The sequence below is a fragment of the Borostomias antarcticus genome, assembly GCF_949987555.1.
Source record: "Borostomias antarcticus genome assembly, chromosome: 23".
Lineage (NCBI taxonomy): Eukaryota > Metazoa > Chordata > Actinopteri > Stomiiformes > Stomiidae > Borostomias > Borostomias antarcticus.
The window spans coordinates 9,054,845-9,075,150 of NC_140256.1; the positions used below are offsets into that span (position 1 = coordinate 9,054,845).

The 20,306-nt window shown below is 42.3% G+C and overlaps 2 protein-coding genes across 4 annotated transcripts; one reads left to right on the top strand and one right to left on the bottom strand.

Moving 5' to 3' along the window:
* Positions 1–743: 743 nt before the first annotated feature.
* On the bottom strand, positions 744–10,649 carry gstt1a (glutathione S-transferase theta 1a). 3 transcript variants are annotated; one of them, XM_084456909.1, is made up of 5 exons: positions 10,476–10,649; positions 1,853–1,940; positions 1,611–1,761; positions 1,207–1,383; positions 744–1,084 (listed from the first exon to the last, which is right to left on the bottom strand). In XM_084456909.1, the coding sequence occupies exons 1-5, from the start codon at positions 10,477–10,479 to the stop codon at positions 884–886; spliced, it is 621 nt and encodes a 206-aa protein (XP_084313035.1). In that variant the 5' UTR covers positions 10,480–10,649; the 3' UTR covers positions 744–883. The 3 variants fall into 3 exon arrangements, with proteins under 3 accessions (XP_084313035.1, XP_084313034.1, XP_084313033.1); XM_084456908.1 differs by lacking the exon at positions 10,476–10,649 and adding an exon at positions 6,573–6,706; XM_084456907.1 differs by lacking the exon at positions 10,476–10,649 and adding an exon at positions 2,388–2,577.
* mmp11a (matrix metallopeptidase 11a) lies at positions 9,467–20,146 on the top strand. The gene is made up of 9 exons (XM_084456906.1): positions 9,467–9,719; positions 13,409–13,674; positions 14,759–14,902; positions 14,989–15,122; positions 15,253–15,488; positions 15,693–15,897; positions 16,229–16,489; positions 18,773–18,900; positions 19,225–20,146. Exons 1-8 carry the CDS (start codon positions 9,603–9,605, stop codon positions 18,889–18,891), a joined length of 1,482 nt encoding a protein of 493 aa, XP_084313032.1. The 5' UTR covers positions 9,467–9,602; the 3' UTR covers positions 18,892–18,900; positions 19,225–20,146.
* The last annotated feature ends 160 nt before the right edge of the window (positions 20,147–20,306 follow it).

Genomic DNA, 20,306 nt, shown 5'->3' on the forward strand with positions numbered 1-20,306 from the left:
TAGAATGCTTAAACTACTCAGTGCTGTGAGACTGCACTGTGACCACAACATCTACATGAACATATGTAATGACATAGACATAGACATCTATACACAAGCATGAATTCCAACCTAAACACTTGTCCAGTGGAGACAGCTGTACACGTTATTCAGCGCAAGTCCTACGGAACTCTGAAGGCTCCCCATCGTGTCTCTGCAACATTTGCATTGGGAATGCCATGACATTGCCATTCAAGCAGGGGGATAATCGCAAAACTTGAAATATACATTGACATTGATTTGAATAGGGAAATACACCAAGCCAAGCAGTGTTAGTCTATGAACGAAAACCAGACTTCTTGCGTCTGGCTTATTCCTTTTATTGTGTTGCATGTGCAGTTCTGTTGACCATCTGCAATAAGTATCTGAGGGAGAAACTCTGTGCTCGAATCTGTTGTTAAAGAGCATCAGGCAAATGTTTGGATGAAAGAAGTGGAGAAACAGGAGCCATATGACTGAGCTTATAGCATTAAATTAGTCTTTATGAGTTTGTGATGGTTTTCACTGACTGAATTTCTAGCTGGTTCCATTTATTATCACTGTGATTGAGTGGAATATATATTTTACATTTATCTTGCACTCTTTTCTACACCTTATCTAAGTGTTGTTGTTTGACTCATTGTGTTTGATGACAAAAATGTAATACCATCTTGTGCATTTTTTTCTCATCTGGGAAAATAAAGCAGTCACTTTCATTAGATTTTATTTCTGGTTGCATCAGATTTATTAAGAGAAAATGCACTGCTTGTACCAATAAGCCACAATCTTATTATGAAAAGATGACATTTGACCAGTGATGTTCAAGATGTCTTGTCTGTGAGTCTGGTATCATTCCCATCATCAGTCAGTTGAACATCTTCTGAATCTTTGGCTTGAGAAATTCAAGCATGCCATTGTTCTCAAAGGTCTGGGGCAGGTTGTCCACATTCATGATGATCTTGTGAGCTTCGTCAAAAAGAGCTTCGCCAATCTCCTTCTTGACTCTGTCTCTCCAGGCACTGAGAGTGGGCCTGCTCTCAAACACATCCAGGCCAGTGGCAACCGGCTGAAAAACATACACACACAAGAAAACCAGCCTTAGGGAAGGTACAGGGGATAGACATTGAGAAGGATATTTATTTATTTATTTATTTACATACAGTATATAAAACAGTTCAGTAACTTTACCTGCATGACCTCCACTATGGCCACAATGTCTGCCAGTGAAATCTGTTCTCCAATGATGAAAGGTTGGTCCTGAAGGAACTTCTCCTCAAAGATCTTCAGGCTCCCTGTCAGGTCCTCCATGGCGGAGTCCATCTTCTCCTTGGGTACTTCTGAACCAGTCATTATGGGAATCATTGCCTGAAAGGAAGTGATGTGAACCTCTTGAAAACCTCTGCTATATCAACCATATGTACTTCAGAATCGTTTAAAACAATCCATTAATAAAATAACTTCACAGATATGAATAATTGCCTTACTACTAATTCGTTACATAATGTTATTAGCAAATATTCTATGGATCAATAACAAGCCAATGAAGTCAGGCTACACAAACGGGACAGAGGTTAGACAGGGACAGCCCTCACCCTGAACCAGAAAACCTTTGACCCATGGGCTCGCAAGGCTGCGTGTTGCCAGGAGAGGAACTCATCAACGCGGGCTCGCTTCTGCAGATCAGCTGGATACCAGTGGTCTGGGGTTTTAAATTTCCCTGTCATGTACTTCAAGATGGCAACACTAAAACACAAAGGAAACCGCATAGCCTACATGAAACCGAAAACATAACCCTGGCGATGTGAAACAGTGCTCTGCTGTCTTGTAGGCCTACCTCTCTGTAAGATTGAAGTCTCCATCCTTCAAGACAGGGACCTTTCTCACCACACTGATCTTGCCAAAGTCTTCCCCATATTGCTGGCCTGAAATTAACACGTTCAAATGGTAAAGATAAAAGGTTTAGAAAATTACCGTCACACTTTTCTTCAACGAGGACATCCTCCATGCACAATAAGGAAGTCGAGGTGACTTGCATATTTGAAATGCGTTAGGCTACTTATCCAAACATTATATGATGAAATATCTGTCCCAAATACTGTTCATAGGCATATATTTGATCCACAATGACACCTACGCTCTTGAGCAGAAGTGTCATGTTATGTAAGTTCAAAGTTTGCTAGTAGATTATTACCCAGACGTTTCAACAATCATAAAACATATTCAGTGATTGCAAAAGTAAATTCATGCACCCAACTGATGGGTTTACAATGCATTATTATAACTCATAATGAATTATCTAGGCCTATGAAGTATACAATAGAAATAGTATGCCTTGTTTAAACTTCAAAGTCATGCTTCTTTCGCAATACCTGAGGCAAGCTCGACAAACTTGAAATCAAACGGAATGCCGTTTTTCTTTGCAAAAATAAAGACAGAACGACATGGCTGAGAGTATAGATCAAGGTACAGTTCCAACGGCATTGTCTTGGAGGCGGAGGAGACGATAATGTGTTCCCAATCCTTTCACTGCAACCTACACTTTATGTTCCAGCTGTGCCCCTCCCCTTAAAGCAGAATGAGTTTAAGTGATTGCGACATTTGAATGTGAGATTATTGTTGTGGTTGAGTGCTGATCGTTTCAACGTTTTGTAAATCTTGTAGAAATTATCAATTCTCGTGGGAGTAGCATGCACATATAATTACAATTGCTAAATAATTGAGTGATCTGGTTGTCACTTTCATATTTATTGCAACAACTTTATGAGTAGTTGCTATCCAAAAACTAAGCCTAGGCTACTTTATATGAGTAGCCTACTTTGGATTTTTTTTAATAGCCTAGGCTAAATAATTACATCCCCCTTATGAATTCAGAATCACAATCTGTTTATTGCTTTGCAGTTTTTCAACGTACAAGGGATTTGCTTTCGGTCTTGGTGCATAACATTGAGACAACATTGGCCCGGTTTCCCAAACGAGTTGCACTTAACTCCAAAGTACTTCTTCTTAACTCCCATACAAAGGGTTGCTTAAGAAGGGTTCCTTAAGAAGGTTCTTTATCGGGAAACGCGGCCTTGGACGGGGTCAGCTCTATGTTCCCACAGCCCAATGGTCCCACAGCACATTGGTCCCACATCACTAAGACTTTTATTTTTCAAAATTAGGCCCAATGGTCCCACAGCCCATTGGTCCCACATTACTAAGACTTTTTCCCCTCAAAATTAGGCCAAATGGTCCCACATTACTAAGACTTACTAAGGCTGTGGGACCATTGGGCTGTGGGACCAAAGGGCGAGCACAAAATTCTAATGCAAAAAGTAGAATAACAACCAACAAACAACTTTAACTGTCACACAGTGTTTTTTTGTGCACAGATGACATTTTTCTCTGCTCTTCTCCCATTCCGTAGTCCTGCCCCCATATGGGGTTAGGGCCTGCCGGAAGCAGACAGTAGGCAGTGTGCGGGGGACGTGCCCGGGGGCCAACCAAGTGCTCCTGTCCGTCTTCGCCCGGACGGACAGCGCTAGCGATCTGTTCTTCTGCATGTTTTTAATATTGGCTTCTTTTTACAGGGGAACCCCTTGGGAACACGGGGAGAACATGCAAACTCCGCACAGAAAGGACCGGAGACCTTCTTGCTGTGAGGCAACAGTACTAGGTACTGTGCCATAGACGGATTATGAAATGATGGGCCCCTGGGCACAGACAGGTAAAGCCCCCCACACTAATTTCATTTATCGTCTTTTTGAATTTGCCCTATGAGACACAATACAATTTCAGGATAATTTGAGAAATATCACAATGAATGAATGACTAAGCCCTTTGACTATGCAACAAGAAAGGCCCCCATGAGCTCTTGGGCCCCTGGGCCTGGGCCCAGTAGGCCTGTTTGGTAATATGTCTTTGTACTGTGCCACAGTGCCGCACACAAGCAATTTTGGGGTTCGATTGTCTTGCGATCCCCAGCCGGCCATTCTACCTCTTGAGCTATGTGCTGCTCCCCCACAATGCGCTTTACAGAGAGCAGAGCAGATAAGCTAAGAAAAAGAACCATACACAAAAAGTAATGCAGTCAGTGTATAGCCTATACAGGGAGTATGCAGAGTGTAATGTGTAAGTGAGTGTGTGTAGTGTGCGGTGTGATGTGTGTGTGACGTGAGTGCAGTGCGTCCTATACATACATTCCAGTCATGTGCAAGTGTCTATCGACGGTGTTTCTCAAGGGTGGTGGGGTCCGTGGTAGGGTGGGGGGAAGTTAGAGGGGGACACAAGCCTTGTTGAAGAGACTGATGGCCGTGGGGAAGAAGCTGCCTCTGTGGCGTGCAGACATGGTCCTGATGGACCGCAGCCTCCTCTGGGAGTGGCACGAAGAGATTATGGCCAGGGTGGGAGGGGTCGGCCGCAATCTTCCTGGCCCGCTTCAGGGTCCTGGAGTTGTGCAGGACAAGGAGGTTGCCTTTCTGTGTCTCTAGGTCCTGGCTAGTGATGGTAAGTCTTAAGATCTTGCTAAAAAAATATGCACAGTTTCAGCCCTTCTTAAGTTCTCTGGCAAGGTGTTCCAGAGGTTGGGGGGCATAGAAACTAAAAGCTGCCTCTCCATGTCTTTTGGTCCTGGCTTTTGGAACTGTTAGGAGTTCAGTACTTGAGGACCTGAGGGGTCTGTTGGGCATGTACCTAACAAGCATGTCTGAAATGTATTCAGGCATGTGACTGTGGAGAGATTTAAAGACTAATAACATAATTTTGAAGTCTATTCTAAAACTGACAGGTAACCAGTGTAGTGATTTTAAGACTGGTGTGATGTGTGCCCTCTGTCTAGTCTTAGTGAGGACTCATGCTGCAGCAGTCTGTATCATTTGTAGTTTAGAGAGAGCCTTCTTTGCTAGGCCAGGCAGTAGAGCATTGCTGTAGTCCAGCCTGCTTGTGATGAAAGCATGCATTAGTCTTTCAGTGTCAGCCTGAGAGAGAAACGTTTGCACATTAACAATGTTTCTTAAAGGACAGGTTCGGAATTTAGCATTATAAGTCATGTTATAAGGTTATTTACGATCATATACAACGGCCGATATCAAAGTTTCGTCAAGCGGTGCACTGTCGAGATATAGCCCGTCGCCACTAACACACTCAATGGATCCATAGGTGCACAGACAAAATCCCTCAAAAACACCATAAACTCTGTTTGTCAAATCTGCCGTAGAACTTGTTCAGGTCGTTGGCCAGGTGTGGGTCGTCAGTGGACTGGGGGAATTTCGGTTTGTAGTTGATGATCTATCTCTGCCCTTTCCAGACAGAGGATGTGTTCCCCTCTGAGACCTGATGTTGTTTATCCAAACCGCTTTACAATGGCCTCTCATTCACACACCAATGGCGGCAGCTTCCATGCAAGGTGCTAGCCTACTCATTGGGAGCAATTTGAACCGCCGACCCTATCATCATTGGACGACACGCTCTACCACTGAGCCACAGCCGCCCCGTTGAGTTTATCTGAAAAGCATTGTTTATCCTGCTGAGAAACTACAACATCAGTTCTTAGAGGGGAACACGTCCACTGATAACCCACGCTTGGCCAACGACCTGAACAAGTTCTGCTGCAGATTTGACAAACAATGCCCCACCCCCTCCGCCTCCCGAACCATTGCCTGAAAGGAAGTGATGTGGGCACCTTTTGAAAACCTCTGCTATATCAATAATGTACTTCAGAATCTTTTATAATAGTCCACTAATAAAATAACTTCACAGATATTAATAATTGCCTAATACTAATTCTTTACATAATGTTATTTGCACATATTCTATGGATTAATAACAAGCCAGGGAGGTCAGGCTACACAAACGGGACAGAGGTTAGACAGGGACAGCCCCCACCCTGAACCATAAAACCTTTGACCCATGGGCTCACATGACTGCGTGTCTCCTGTTGCATATTTAAAATGTGTAAGGCTATTTATCCAAACATTATATGTTAAAATATATATGGCCCAAATAGTAAGTAAGTAAGTAAGTAAATGTTTATTTGTATAGCACCCCTCTCAGCACGAATGCACAGAGTGCTTCACATAAGGTGCAGGTAACAAAAAGTGCATAGTAAAATAAATAACATACAACACAGTAAAACAAAAAAGTATACAAAGAGTGGCCAATTTCAAAGGCCCCTATTAATACAATAAAACAAAGACACAGCAGGACCTACAGATATGACATCATCAGCAGGGCTCAAACACCTGCCTGAACAGAGGTTTTCAGGTGCCCCTTGAAGTCTACTGTTAGTAGGTCAATATTTGATCCACAATGACACCTAACCTCTTGAACAGAAGTGTCATGTTATGTAAGTTCAAACTTTGCTATACAGTACATTATTACGTTTCAACAATCATAAAACGTCTAATGGTCTAATCTAAAGTAATTGCAAAAGTAAATTCATGCACTCATCTGATGGGGTTACCATGCATTAGCCTATTATCACTCATAGTGAATTATCTAGGCCTATAAACGTAGACAATGGAAATAGAATGCCTTGTTTAAACTTCAAAGTCAGTCATATCCTTCTATCGCAATATCTGAGGCAAGATCGACAAACTTGAAATCAAACGGAATGCCGTTTTTCTTTGCAAAAATAAAGACAGAACGACATGGCTGAGAATGCAGATCAAGGAACAGTTCCAACGGCATTGTCTTGGAGGAGGAGGAGACGATACTATATTATATATCTGACCAGACAAACATGTTCCCAATTTCTTCACTGCAACTGCTACACTTTATGTTCCAGCTGTGCCCCTGAATGAGTTTAAGTGATTGCAACATTTCAATCTGAGAGTAGTGTTGTGGTTGAGTGGTCTGATCATTTAAACAATGGATCCAACATTTTGTAAATATTGTTGAAATTCTCAAGATTCTCATACAATGACTGAGTAGCATAACTGCTTAGTACGATACTATTACTTACTACTATACATCTGGTTGTCACTTTCATATCTATTGCAACAACTTTTTGAGGAGTTATGCTGTCCAAACTTTAGATGCGTAGACTAGCCTACTTTTGTTTTTTGTAAAATGCTAATGAATTAAATCCCCCTTAAAGTATAAATTTAGGAAGTTCAGAAATATAGCCTTGGCTACGTGTTGTAAGTAGCCTATATAAAAAACGTATGTTTAAAGGGCAGGGCAGGTGACATGGGTAAAGTCCAGATTTTCTCACTCTGTCCCTGACAACAGATCTGGGTCTAGTCAAGTAAGTCAATACAAACTCCCTCACCTCCACTTGGAAGGCAGTGAACAGATATTGCAAGATATGCTATTTATTGCACAAGAGAATATGAACATTTCAACATATATCTGTGCAGCAATATCAAAACCTTAACTATAACTCAATTTAATCCCAATTTAAGTTGGCTTGTGGTAAATGGGCTGTTTTCTAAAAGGTGATGATTTGAGGAGAGATCTGTCAAATAAACCATACCACGTGATGGAAATTCTCTAAAGATACAACATCAAGTTCTTTTCTGTTTTGAAAGTCATTGACATATGTCAGAAGTAGAATTGGTGAGGCAATTAACTGGCCACAAAAGCAATATATTACAACACAATGAAAACAAAATTGCTACCATACCTCTATTCTGGTTTGATCTCTTTTCTCTGTACAGATAGTTACTTGGTAAGAGACCCAACTAAATTTGCCTCAGCTCTTTGTTGTGGTGCGGCCCACTAGGGGTCAGGCTAGGTCACGCTAAAGGAGAGAAAGGGAGCTAATGGTTCCCTCTGGGGCCATGTTTCTTGGCCGTCATTCCAGCCAATGAGATGAGGTAGTTGGTGACTGGTTGCTTTTACACCCAGGGTCTGGTTTATATTTAGTTGACATGTGGTCTGGTCTTTGTTTTGAAAAGTGAGGCTGACATGAACCCATAACTGAGAAAATGAAATATTTTACTTTTAGGAAGTTGATACTGTAGCAGTCATGCTTCGAGTCAGTAACTCACTTCTTACTGGCACTGTAATAAAGAAAAAAACGATACTCCCTATTTATGCCTATAATTACATCTAATTGACAATGTATTTGTATGTAAAGTATACTATTATCGAAATTAACTATAATATTGCAACTCAAACACCATGCTTTGAAATGGTTCTTATCTGTTCAGGTACTGATTTTCCTCAAGTTCAAAGGTGATATGAAACAGAGAAGCCTTCTTGAAAAAGGAAACCCAGGCTTCTAAAGGCATCATGCTGGGTGTGCTATTTGAGACAGACGGAGATGGTGAGGTCTAATGTGGCCAAGTTTTAACAGCCTTCTCTGAACCCACCACCCAGGGAATGATCTCACTGGAGAGTCATGTTGCACAGTTTAGAGACAAATACTAAATCATTACCACACAACAAAGGAAATCAGTCAGCTCCAACATGAGTATTGAGGAATGCTTGGGGACCAAAGTCTAAGAACAAGAAGAGCAACAACAATCCGGTGATGTTGTAATGTTATGAGCCCAACATGGTATATACATTTAGCCACTGATGTTCAAGATGTCTTGTATATGCATGCACATTCAGGTCAAGATGGCTTGTATATGCAGTAGGAGACTGTACATTCAGATACCAAAAGGACAGTTGGATTATGAACCAAGGGATTCAACAAACACAGTATTGTTAGACTACTTCAGTGCACCACTGGGGTCAGTCCGAAAAGCATGTGTAGGCTACAAACATCAATCTGTCTAGTCCAGTTTGCCCTATAGCTCTGTGTCTGACAGGGCACTTCCTATTTTGGTGTAAGTATGTGGGGGAATTCAAAGAAGGGATTCTTAGTAATTATGCTGTATATGCGTCTCTTCAGAGCAATGGTAAAACATTCACTTTTCCCCCCTCTAATTCTCTCTCTTGTGCACACCCTCACCCTCACAGGCACCCCCCCCCCCCCTCTCTCTCTCTCTCTCTCACTCTCTCTCTCTCACTCTCTCTCTCACTCTCTCTCTCTCTCTCTCTCTCTCTCTCTCTCACACACACACACACACACACACACACACACACACACACACACACACACCCTTTTTTGATAACAGGCCCACTGTGGTCTGTGGCTTGCAATAGGTCTTACAGTAAAATGGACTTTGACTGGAATCAAACTTGGCTTACAGTTATTAGATAGGATAGCGCTGTTGAAGCATGTTCTGATTCCCATTATCAAAGAGTGACTTAGGCTAATAGAGAGGGGTTTCTTTTAATATAGGTGGAACTGTTCCCTAAAAGCATTATCAATGATATGGGCTCCCATCTTCTGGGGACAAGGATGTATACAGTTTTTGAGACATTCACAGAAATATCCAAGAATTTCGCGAAGTCAGATCTTTCATATCCTCACGTCATATGTTTTGAATCCATGTTCAAGTGCGCAGCACATAACGGGTTAAGTGTCACGTGGTAGCAAGTGGTATTATCACTCCAGGCTATAAAAAAGTGTATGTGAAGAAAAAGAGAACAAAGAAATCAGAACCTATAAGAGCACTCTAGACGCTGTGCTGCCCGTCACTCCGCGGCTCCAGTAGGACAGGAGCCTCGACACGGTGTGGCTTTCCCATCCAAGCTGTCCACAGATCCACATGATGATGGTGATGATGCGGACTTCTGTCCTTCTATCCTGTGCTTTCACGCTGCAATGCCTGCGAAGCATGCATTGTTTGCCAATGCGCGGAACGAGCAAGTATAAAGCTGCACCGGTAAGTGGAGAAAATATGCATTTTTGATGTCTCTCTCAGATGTTTAGTCTAATTTATTGTGTTGTATCTCTGTTAGAGTAGGCCTACGTGAAAACTTTAGCATCAGTCATAAAGTGAAGGAACACTTGTTGTAGACCTTAATGCATACAAATAGGCAACCTAAATGTGATCTCGAGACACACTGTTCATTTCCGTTCACCTGTAGGACAGTCCGATATTTCTGTAGCTTCTTCTGCAGTTCGTGTCGGTAAGCTGCCGTTCGGAATTATCTTTACAGCCTCTGCATGCATTTGAAGTTTTCTCATCTCTATTCCTCACATCACATTTCCTCGCACTAAACTCACTCAAGGCGCGAAAAATATCAGATCCGGATTCCTTTGCCCGCATTCTCGAATCTTGACTTCTAGTGTTGATAATCTAAAGTGGCCTAATACTATTCTATTGTACCATGTGCAAGGTTTAAAAAGTTTTAATTGGCCGCAGCCTTGTCAGTTGATCATCAAGAATGTCAGTGCATTAATTTCAGATACATAACAGCCTAATTGATTTCTTATAAGATCTCAAGTTCATTGTTGCAAAATGACACAAAGAGTAGCTTAATTACGATGGTGTACATTAGAAGTCATTGAGTTATTGTGTGCCCAGGGCAGGCCACAGTAATACCAGATCAATTAAAACATTTGTCCACAAAACTGAATGAGGAGGGTAGCACACCCTTAATTGACATTAGTTTTCTAACCATTTGCAACTACTCACGCATGTCATTCTGTCTGGAGGCCTTACTCTTATAGTTGGTGCCAAATACTGCACATCTGACTTTAAATTAATCAAAAGTTGTTTGGATCTTCTTTTCACTTGCTATCAAAATGATTTGCACCTGCAATGGCACAAAAACAAAACAAATTCTTGGTGACCGGGCTGGAAAGTCTAATCTGTAGTTTTGTCAATTTGTTCCCCATTGTTGACAAAAGAGTGAGTGATTATACAAGCACAGGCACGTTGCTCTGTCTGTGGCATCTGGGTCAGGACAAAGTGCCTGTTTGCTCTCTCAGGGAAAATGGAGGGAACATGATGGGCTCACTGTTTGGATACCCCCTTTGTGAATAAAATCCATGTCCCTTGCATCTCCTTCCTGTTTCCCCTACTAGTTCTATGTCCTCTGGCAAAATCCAGTGCCGAAAAAGTGTGAGAGCAAAGGTGACATCAGAGAGCCCTCAGTTCCCATAGCTTCCATCAGCTGCACATCACTGGGGGTGTATGAATGGATGCTGTTTGTTTGAACAGTTATTCAGACTTCAGGAGGAAGGACTCAGAGGATTCTGAGGGTCACTATGGTCATACAAGGTGACGGCGGCATCCGCCCTCCAGATTCTGAACTCCGCAGACAGAGAATATGTAAGCCTGAGGTCTCAGAGGAAGAGTGATGTTTGCCATAAGATAAGTAAGCACCCAGAAGGGTTAGATCATCTCCCATCACCTGGCGCTGCTGATAGTGGATGATATATTGGAGTAACAGGATAAGGAGCTGGATACCGAGGCATTTACAATAGCAGATCAGATATTGTGACAAACAAACCATCAGCTAAATGTTCTTACCACTCTTTCTATTTACTCAGGAACTGGAAAATACAGTATTACACAATGGTAATCAAGACATTATCTGACATCTTATATAAACATTCACTTACTGTAACATCCCAGGCCTATTTTCCCACATTGTGGTTTTATGCTGTGCGCTCCATGCTTGCAGAGTCACTCTGTTTCCACAGTCTCTACTTTTGTTGTAGTAGCACTGTATGAATCTATGAGTTCTTGCTAGACTACCAGGGAGTGACCCGAGAAAGAGCACCCCTGTTTTATTAAGTCCAGGGGTTTGGTATAGATGGGGAAACCTTTCCAAGGCACCTTGTATAGACACGTTATGTCTGCTTTTTGAATACCCCTGTCAGATCCCCTCCTCTGTGGCTCACAGATCTTGTCATCACTGTAACCAGAAGCTAGATGTGTCCACACATGTAATTGACCCCCCCCCCTCCCCTCCCTCATACACTCTCACACAATAACGAAGCACCCCAAATGGCCCAGAGGTGGTTTGTACCTCATCAGTGGCCTCTGTTCTGCACAGTCAGCAGAAGACGACGGGCCAAGTCTCCCGGGACTGAAAAATTGTGCTACAGTCTTCTTAGAGGATTTCCTCTGTCTGCCTTGGTATTATGTGAGGACATGCAAGCAAGTCGGCTGCAGTGCAGAAACGTGTCCAATACTGTTGGGAGAAACAATTACTTCAATAGCACTGCCATCTAGTTTGGTCATGTCAGAGTATTGCTTCTTAACCTGTCAGTCTCTGTCCTGCCCTGAACTCAACTGAATTTTCTGCATGTGTGAACACATTTACGCACAATGCAATAGATATCTCAACAGAGCACATACTGCATTAGGAATGTGTTTAAATATATTTGCTGTCTTTCACAAGGTCATGGCTTAGCCCCTTTAGGTAATATACTGTAATGCAGTTGGGTCAGGCATAACCTTAAACTTTGGCCTTTCCTCTGTGGAGAATCTATGAAGCGTAGCTGTGCCCCCCCAGGGGTCAGAAAGGTCCACAACCTAACTGCAGTCTGCTCATTTCCCTTTAAAAGCCTGCTCCTGCTGCAAAGGATTGGTCATGTTTCACAGCATCAAAAGAAAAATACACACTACTCCCTTTCCTTGGCTGTTGGGTAGATGCCACATTTCTGAATTGGATCAGTAGCCTCTTCAGACTGAAATGCAAGAGAAGAGGTCTCTGTAGTATTCCTCCCATGATTAGGGGTACATAACTCACAGTAAGGCCTTCTCATACTGAGGTCTCTGGAGCACATTCCATGAATCCTGCTGGGCATTGTTCCCGTTATCCTACAACACCATACCAGTTCAGCCTCACAGAGCAGGGCTGAGGGAGCGAGGGTCACCTCAACCACACAGTCCCTTAACACAATGACCAAATCCTTACACAAATCTTAGTGTAGAAGAAGCCTTATTCTCATGTGCATACGTACACTGTACATGATATCTTGGACGGACGTCATATGCAGTACAGTATGTAGTGCTAGTGGAAGAGGAAATGTAAGTGATTTAACAACGGTAAGAAAACACCCCAAAGCTTTCCCAGATTGCAAAGCCACAGAGCAGTTAGAGACCTTGAAGTCCACCGCCTCAAACAGGCACCAGTGTGCAGCACATTTGAGAGTGTGTCTCTGTAATTAACCCTGGAGGTAATGAGGAGGGCCATTTCCTCAGACTTCTGCAGGGGTGTATTTACTGTAAGAGCTCCTAAAGATAATGACACTGACACGGTATGGTAAGCTCAGTGCCTACTCCAAGTCAACAAACAAGTGACAACCCTCTGAGATACAGCCCTGTTTACTCGCTAGGCCTAGAGAATCCCCCCCGTTGACGTCTCAAATGGCATAATAAATGGTTTAAGTCGAAAGAAAGATAATGCTGCAGCTCATATACCGGTACAGTACTTCGAATACAGTTATGTTTGTCCTAGACTCACGAATCAGGCGAATCACGAGACTATGTCCTAATTCCATTGTGCTCATCCTGGTGGAGAAACTTGATAATTATTTCTTGGCAAATGAAACATTTTGATAAGCACGTTTTAATGTATGTTGAATGTTGCTCACAAACCACCTGTTTCTAAGGATTGGCACCAGACCTCTGATTTCTCTGAGCTGAAGAGGCACGGGAGAGTGGCCCACGCCCAGGACTCTGTCAAAGACGTATCTCTAGTGAGAGAACACCCTGTAGCAGCAGATCTGCCCGCCAACAGCTCTCAGGCCTGGAACCCTCCCCGCTGTGGCGTTCCAGACTTCCCCACCCAGAGTGAGGTCCTTACCAGGGGGCGACACCGGCAGAAACGCTTTGTCTTGTATGGGGGCCGCTTGGAGAGGAATGATCTCACCTACAAGTAAGGAGATAATTATCTGAAGAGCTATGTTGTAGTGTCTGTAATTATAGGTGAACCTGGACTTTCTCTGAACTTGGGAAGAGGCATATGTGACATGTTTTGGGGCATATTTGAGATAGATTGTAATGGTGCAGTAGGTCCTCGAAAACACTCCTCTCTATCCATCATGAGCAAACATTCTCCTGTTTTGGTGATTATGTCGCATACTGAGCCCTGCAGGGCGTGTTACAGGGCAGGGGGAGGTGCACTCTCATCTCATGAGATTTTGGCCTGAAAAACAAAAACAAATTGTCTCTCTAAAATGGAGCAACCTGTAATGTTATTAGTTTACCTCCTTGCGAGACACAGCATGGAGTGTCTGGGGCTAGTCTGCTGCCTTCCTCTCTGTCTGTGTCTGCTCTGAATCCACTCACTGTGGCACAGCAGCATTGAGAGGGGAGCTATGGACTTTCCTGTTATATTAGATTTAAGCAATAAACCACTGTGGCTTAGCATAGGCATGTAGTCAGCTATAAGGCAGTGCCACAGCAGGGGCCCTTGTACAGTATGGGGAAAGGCCAACCAAGGTATTTGTCTCTCTGTCTTTGGTCAGCGTTATCCTCTGTTGAGAATGAAGAGACATATGGAACTCAGAATGTGTGGTACATTATTCCATATAGTTAATTAAGCTCTTGATATAATATTCCTTTGTTATTGAAGCTCTGTATAGATTAGAATATGTATACATAACTCCATAACTGGCTATAAATCTCAGTTCCCTAATTTGAATTTGTGACATGTTTATGATGAGCAGTCTGTATTTATTTGATAATCACGATGGGTGGTTTGATACCAGAGATATCTGTCCCAAGTGACAGGGAAGCAGCACCAGGATACACTGTTATCTTGCAGAGCCCGAGGCTGTAGGTAATGGCATACGTCTGAATATTTTATGGTTTTTACCGTATATCAGATGAGAGAGAGACATTGCAATGCCGGTGGTCCCTGAAGTTCCTGTGCAGACTCTGATCTTGTTTGTGTGTTTGCACGTGGGTGGTTCATAATCTGATATCTGCATATATGATATGGAGAATATCTCTCTCAGGATCGTGCGCTTCCCCTGGCAGATGAGTGAAGACAAGGTGCGGCGTGTCTTACAGGAAGCGTTAAGAGTGTGGAGTGAGGTCACTCCTCTCACCTTCACTGAGGTCCGCAGTGGGAAGGCTGACATCGTCATCGACTTCACCAGGTACGGATGTGTGTTTAGTATACACAAATATACAATAAAGACTTTGAGACTCTGTCGATTAACACTCTCCCAATATGAACATCCAGGTACTGGCATGGAGATAACCTTCCTTTTGACGGCCCTGGAGGCATTCTGGCCCATGCCTTCTTCCCCAAAACCCACAGGGAGGGGGATATCCACTTCGACTATGACGAGTCATGGACGCTGGGCAATAACATGGGTGGGTGTTTGTGTGGTCAGGAACGTTAAGAGGTGAAAGTTCACAGCTGTAAGTGAAATTAGCACAGGAGCTCACCAGTTCTGTGGTCATGGGTGCTCTGAGGGGTGACCTTCTTCCTGATCCCCTGTAGGCACAGACCTCCTCCAGGTGGCTGCCCATGAGTTCGGACATGTCCTGGGCCTGCAGCACTCCCAGGAGCGAGGCGCAGTGATGTCTGCCTTCTACAGTTTCTCCTATCCCTTGCAGCTCAGTGAGGATGACAAGCGGGGGATCCAATACCTGTATGGCCCTCGTCCACATGTCCCGCCCCCACCTGCTCCCCCACCCCAAGTCCACACTGAGACCAATGAGATCATAAGTAGCACTGTGAGTGTCTCTGATCTCAATGTAAGGGTGATTGCAGTGGGGCAGATTGATACAGACAAATGACACAACTGACAAGGCAACATACAGTATTTTCACTATAAGCGTAATTAATAATATAATAATTTAACATTATAAATAATATAATATAAGCTAATTGATATCAGAATTGATACATCTGACTGTGCTGATCTAACTATTTTCCAGCCTGACGCTTGCCAGACAGACTTTGATGCAGTGTCTATGATCCGCGGAGAGCTGTTCTTCTTCAAGTCACGCTATGTGTGGCGGATTCGGGAAGGGCGTCTGGAAAGGGGTTACCCTGCGCTGGCATCCCGGCATTGGAGGGGGATTCCAGAGAGCATTGATGCTGCCTTTGAAGACCAGTCAGGGAATATCTGGTTCTTTCAAGGTAAGTGACAGAGATAATGGCTTGCTGTGCTGTGGCTTGCGATTTCTTACAAGTATAGGACCCCCAAGCTGAATGTATAGGCAGATAGACAGCTGGCAGACAGACAGTAGTCAGATAAGACAGTAGGCAGACAGATTAAATTACACTGAGAATGGAATGGTCCTTTAAGTTACCTGCAACACTTGATCTCCCAAAACGACAGATTAAATTAAAAGAACTAATTAATCGAGAGCTGAGGATCTATGAACTATTTCATAAACAGCATGTCAATACCTGAAAGTCCTGAGCAGGTGAATCTGTTGTGTCATACTGTCTGTTTCCCTGGGCCCAGGTGAGAACTACTGGGTGTTTGATGGAGAGAGACAAGTCACCGGGCCGGAGTCTGTCCAGGGCCTGGGCCTCTCTCTGTCCCACATCCAAGCCGCTCTGCGCTGGGGCCAGGACAGCAGCTACAACACCTACTTCTTCAGGTCAGGAAGCTATTGGAGATTCAGCTCCCAGGAGAGACGCGTGGACTCCATCTACCCTCGCAGCATGCAGGAATGGGATGGCATCCCCAGTGATGTGGATGCAGCTTTCCAGGACAAATACGGTAAATAAGATCAAGTTTGCCAGAAGGTTTTGTTCGAGAGAGGGCTCTCATATGCCCTATGTCACATGCTCGTTGCATCAAAGTTACTAGTATGACACACAATATACTTTAAGTCTAATATCTTAAAACAATTTTAATGAGACAGTGCTGTCTTCAATCATAGACACAACATGTGTGAATTGCATATAAGCAGTTATTGTTTGAAGAGCACAAAGCAGATCTCACAAGCAAAGATTGTCCAACACTGAAATGTTTGATAAGACTATAGAGGCTTATCACATGAGTTTGTGCAGACATGTTGGAAGACCTCCGCTGGAAGACAAGCAAGTTTAGCATTATAAACGCCAGTGGGAGGGCAACCATGAAGCTCAGTCACTCTGGCACTCTTTTTCTTACCATTTTAAGCATTCTGATGTTGTTAAAATTCCTAAAGGCTATTAGAATTTCACAAACAGGTATGCATTTGCCAGCTGCAGTCCCCTACATAGGCTTAATCCATCTCTGTCTCATCATATTGATAACAACATTACAACTATTTTCATAATTATTATGAACCATAGTCTACATAAAGCATGGAATTAAATTGTGAAAAAGTGCACAGTGAAGCTGTCATCACCCACGATGCATGTCGTCAGCATGTACAGTTGTTGAAGGTGTAAGTGGAGTTGGCTTTTCTAGTTTAGATGTATCTATAGAGCCAGCATATCTAGGCCCAGCATATTTATTGTTTGGTTTTAAATATAAGAATTTTCATAATTTGTCCATGAAGTTGTTTACCTTGACATGAAAATTCCAGAAATGGATGCCACGATAAGGATATGCTCAATGCATTTTACAGGGTCTATGAACGAGCATCAGAAGAGCTGCTAAAGACCTCAAGCTCTGAACTCAGTGGATTTCGAAAGTAGACAGGCTCCTGAGTATAACAGGCTATACTTTTACAGAAACACCAAGAATATTTTTTTATGCACAAAGCAAAATGTAGGCTACTTGACAGTGGGGGACTGACAGACATGGGTGGGAGAGAAGAGTCAACAGTGTGAATCCAAGCTGCTCCAATGCCAAAACATTATGCGCATCATAGCCGTTTATGAGGGCAGTCATGTCATATGAGGGCAGTCATAATCATTTCTAAATTGAAGTATGTTTAGACATGATATCCTGCAAAGTTAGATGCTCCAACTTCAATGCATAGACTTTATGCCAAGCAATGCTTGAGACGTTTCAACTCGTCAGTGGTGGGTAAAAAAAGTTTGAACTTTACATTTAACATATTTTACGTTATGTGTTGATTGTGATCCAGGTCATGTCAGTCTGTGTGGGAGGGGTACCAATCTGTGATAGTTTGCGGACAAATGCTGGATGTATGGGCCTAAGAAACCTGTTAAATACAAAATATTTTTGACTGTAATAAGAATGGAGGACAAATGTGTGTGCATGCTCCCTCAGGGGTACCCAATGATTATGAAAACATATTTTGCCTAACGATAGCAAGATGCAACAACAAATCACCTCAAGGAGTGACTTGGCCTAATGTCTTTGTTTCTTCTATATTTCTTCATTTTATTATTCTTAGTCATTCCATTAGCTCCTATAGATTGTGCACACATTAAGCAATATAGAGGTAAAAATATAAAAGAAACAATGCGTTATACTGTATACAGTATCTAAATACAAAATACAACAAACATATGAAAGGAAAAGGGATGCTGGGGGAGTAGGTTAAATTGTACAGTTGGGTTAAATAAATAAGTATGTATGGTTCTGAAGGAATGGATATATGTATCTATAGTCTATTGATATGTATATTCACAAGTATGAATGTAGATGTAGATATGTATTAATAGTATAAATATAAAGTTATCGAACACCTCATGATTTTTTCCTTGTGCCTATGAAGGTTTTGGCTACGTTCAATCTGACTCTGGCTACATATTTATGCACATAAACTTGTGCATAAATGCTAATACCGCTGAAAATCCTTTAAAATCATATTTTGTTATGGCATGCCCAGAAATTGGCTTTATACTATAGAACCCTATATAATTTATACTATAGAACCCTATATAATCTATACTATAGAGCCTTATAGAATTTATACTACAGAACCCCATAGAACCCTGTAGAATTTATACTATAGAGCCCTAGATTATACAATTTCCACGGTATTTTACCGGTAATCTCCCAACATGGTGCTGGGTGGTTGCTGTAGGTGATTTAGAATGCAACTGTAAAACCTCTATGGATTATATTGTTGAACTGAATGATGTGTTCTATTCACAGGTTATGCCCATTTTATCAGAGGAAGGCAATACTGGAAATTTGATCCTGTGGAGATGAACTCACTTGAAGGCTACCCTCGTTATGTTGGCATGGACTTTTTTGGATGTAGAAAATCATGAATATTATTGGTGAGTCTTTTACTAGTGTGGAGAACCAAGATAACATTGGATGTCCAATCTTAAAGGACTGGCAGGTATTGAATCATTTTTGGAACAAGAGTGCATCTTCAAAAGACATATTAATTCCACTTCAGATGAGGAAATGATTCCTCCTCTTCATCCAGATGTGAATGAGCTGGTTATTTACGAAGTGAAAACTTTGGGTTCCAGTTCTGTGGAGATCTCAACTAAGACCAGATCTTCCTCAGATACTGTTCTGTATGCTTTTGGTTTACTGGTTTACTCATCATCAGCATCATCATAATATTGAATAGATCTTTTTTTTCTTCTCAGGAAAAGCAAATAAATCTTTCCTTCAGAGTTGAGACATCATGTGCAGCTAAACTCATATTTATTTTTGCACGATGTTAACGGCTGGGATCAAGGCCCAGCTAGAATACTTTGAAAAGGAGTGCTTCCCACATCCACTACTTGAGTAATCACCTAGGCTATCTGACTTATTTTGTTTAAACAATTTAACAAATGTTTTTAAAACAATGTAGTCTAACTTTGCTTTCATTTATACCACTGTGTCATGTTTATGATTGCTGCACTTAAGGGGTTTGGAGGGTGGGGTACAGGTGTCTGTGTGGGGTGGGGGTGGGGGTGGGGGGGTGTACAATGCATCCAAGCTGGATGAGAAGAGCACTGTCAGTGGTAAGAGTTGAGAGGAGAGTGCCTGCCATCTACAGTGCACTACCAGTACATTGCAAAATATTGTGACCCATATCATTGTTAGGTGACAGCTTTTTAGGAGGGAGGGACATTCATTTTTAAGGCAGACCTACCATTTGCTGTTACATTATGAAGTCACATTTACAAAAGAGTCATGGTGCTATCAATTGTGGTGCTATCATTGCTTGTTAAAAAGATTGAATGATCCCTAATGCATATGATGGATATCAATATTTTATATGAGACATATGAGCCATGAGGCTAGTCAGTTTGGGACTAGTCATTCCTCCAGTCTGTTAGTGCCGGCCACTGACATTCAGTCCTTTATTTTAAGAAAGTACATGTAATCCAGTGTGTTTTACAGACAATGTCTCATTTTGATGTAACTAAAGAACTCAAAAGGGATCCTAGGTATTGTCTTTGTAATCAATCTGCCATTATATATCTTCTCTTCATGTTATGAACATTTTAAAGTATGTTTTTCTACCCTATCACATTTACTATGTAAATTTAAATGTATGTATGAATTCTGTACTGTGTTTTGGTACAAATAAATGACAACTTGAATTAATTCGTAGAAGTCGTCTGATTGGCCGATATGGAATCAGGGGCGTGCCTATCGATACAGCGTGTTCACTGATTTGACTTTGTCGAACAGCTCTGTGGGCATCGCTGGTGCTGAGCTATTATCAGATCGAGAT

What these genes read in the sequence shown, in the direction of transcription:
- gstt1a (XM_084456908.1), bottom strand. Translation starts at nt 6,684, where the DNA reads ATGCCGTTGGAACTGTTCCTTGATCTGCATTCTCAGCCATGTCGTTCT. An exon ending in GTTTGTCGATCTTGCCTCAG is followed by an intron (nt 1,941 to 6,572) that starts ATATTGCGATAG and finishes TGTTAATTTCAG; the next exon opens with GCCAGCAATATGGGGAAGAC. An exon ending in CCATAGTGGAGGTCATGCAG is followed by an intron (nt 1,085 to 1,206) that starts GTAAAGTTACTG and finishes TATGTTTTTCAG; the next exon opens with CCGGTTGCCACTGGCCTGGA.
- mmp11a (XM_084456906.1), top strand. Translation starts at nt 9,603, where the DNA reads ATGATGATGGTGATGATGCGGACTTCTGTCCTTCTATCCTGTGCTTTC. An exon ending in ATCGTCATCGACTTCACCAG is followed by an intron (nt 14,903 to 14,988) that starts GTACGGATGTGT and finishes ATGAACATCCAG; the next exon opens with GTACTGGCATGGAGATAACC. An exon ending in GAATATCTGGTTCTTTCAAG is followed by an intron (nt 15,898 to 16,228) that starts GTAAGTGACAGA and finishes CCCTGGGCCCAG; the next exon opens with GTGAGAACTACTGGGTGTTT.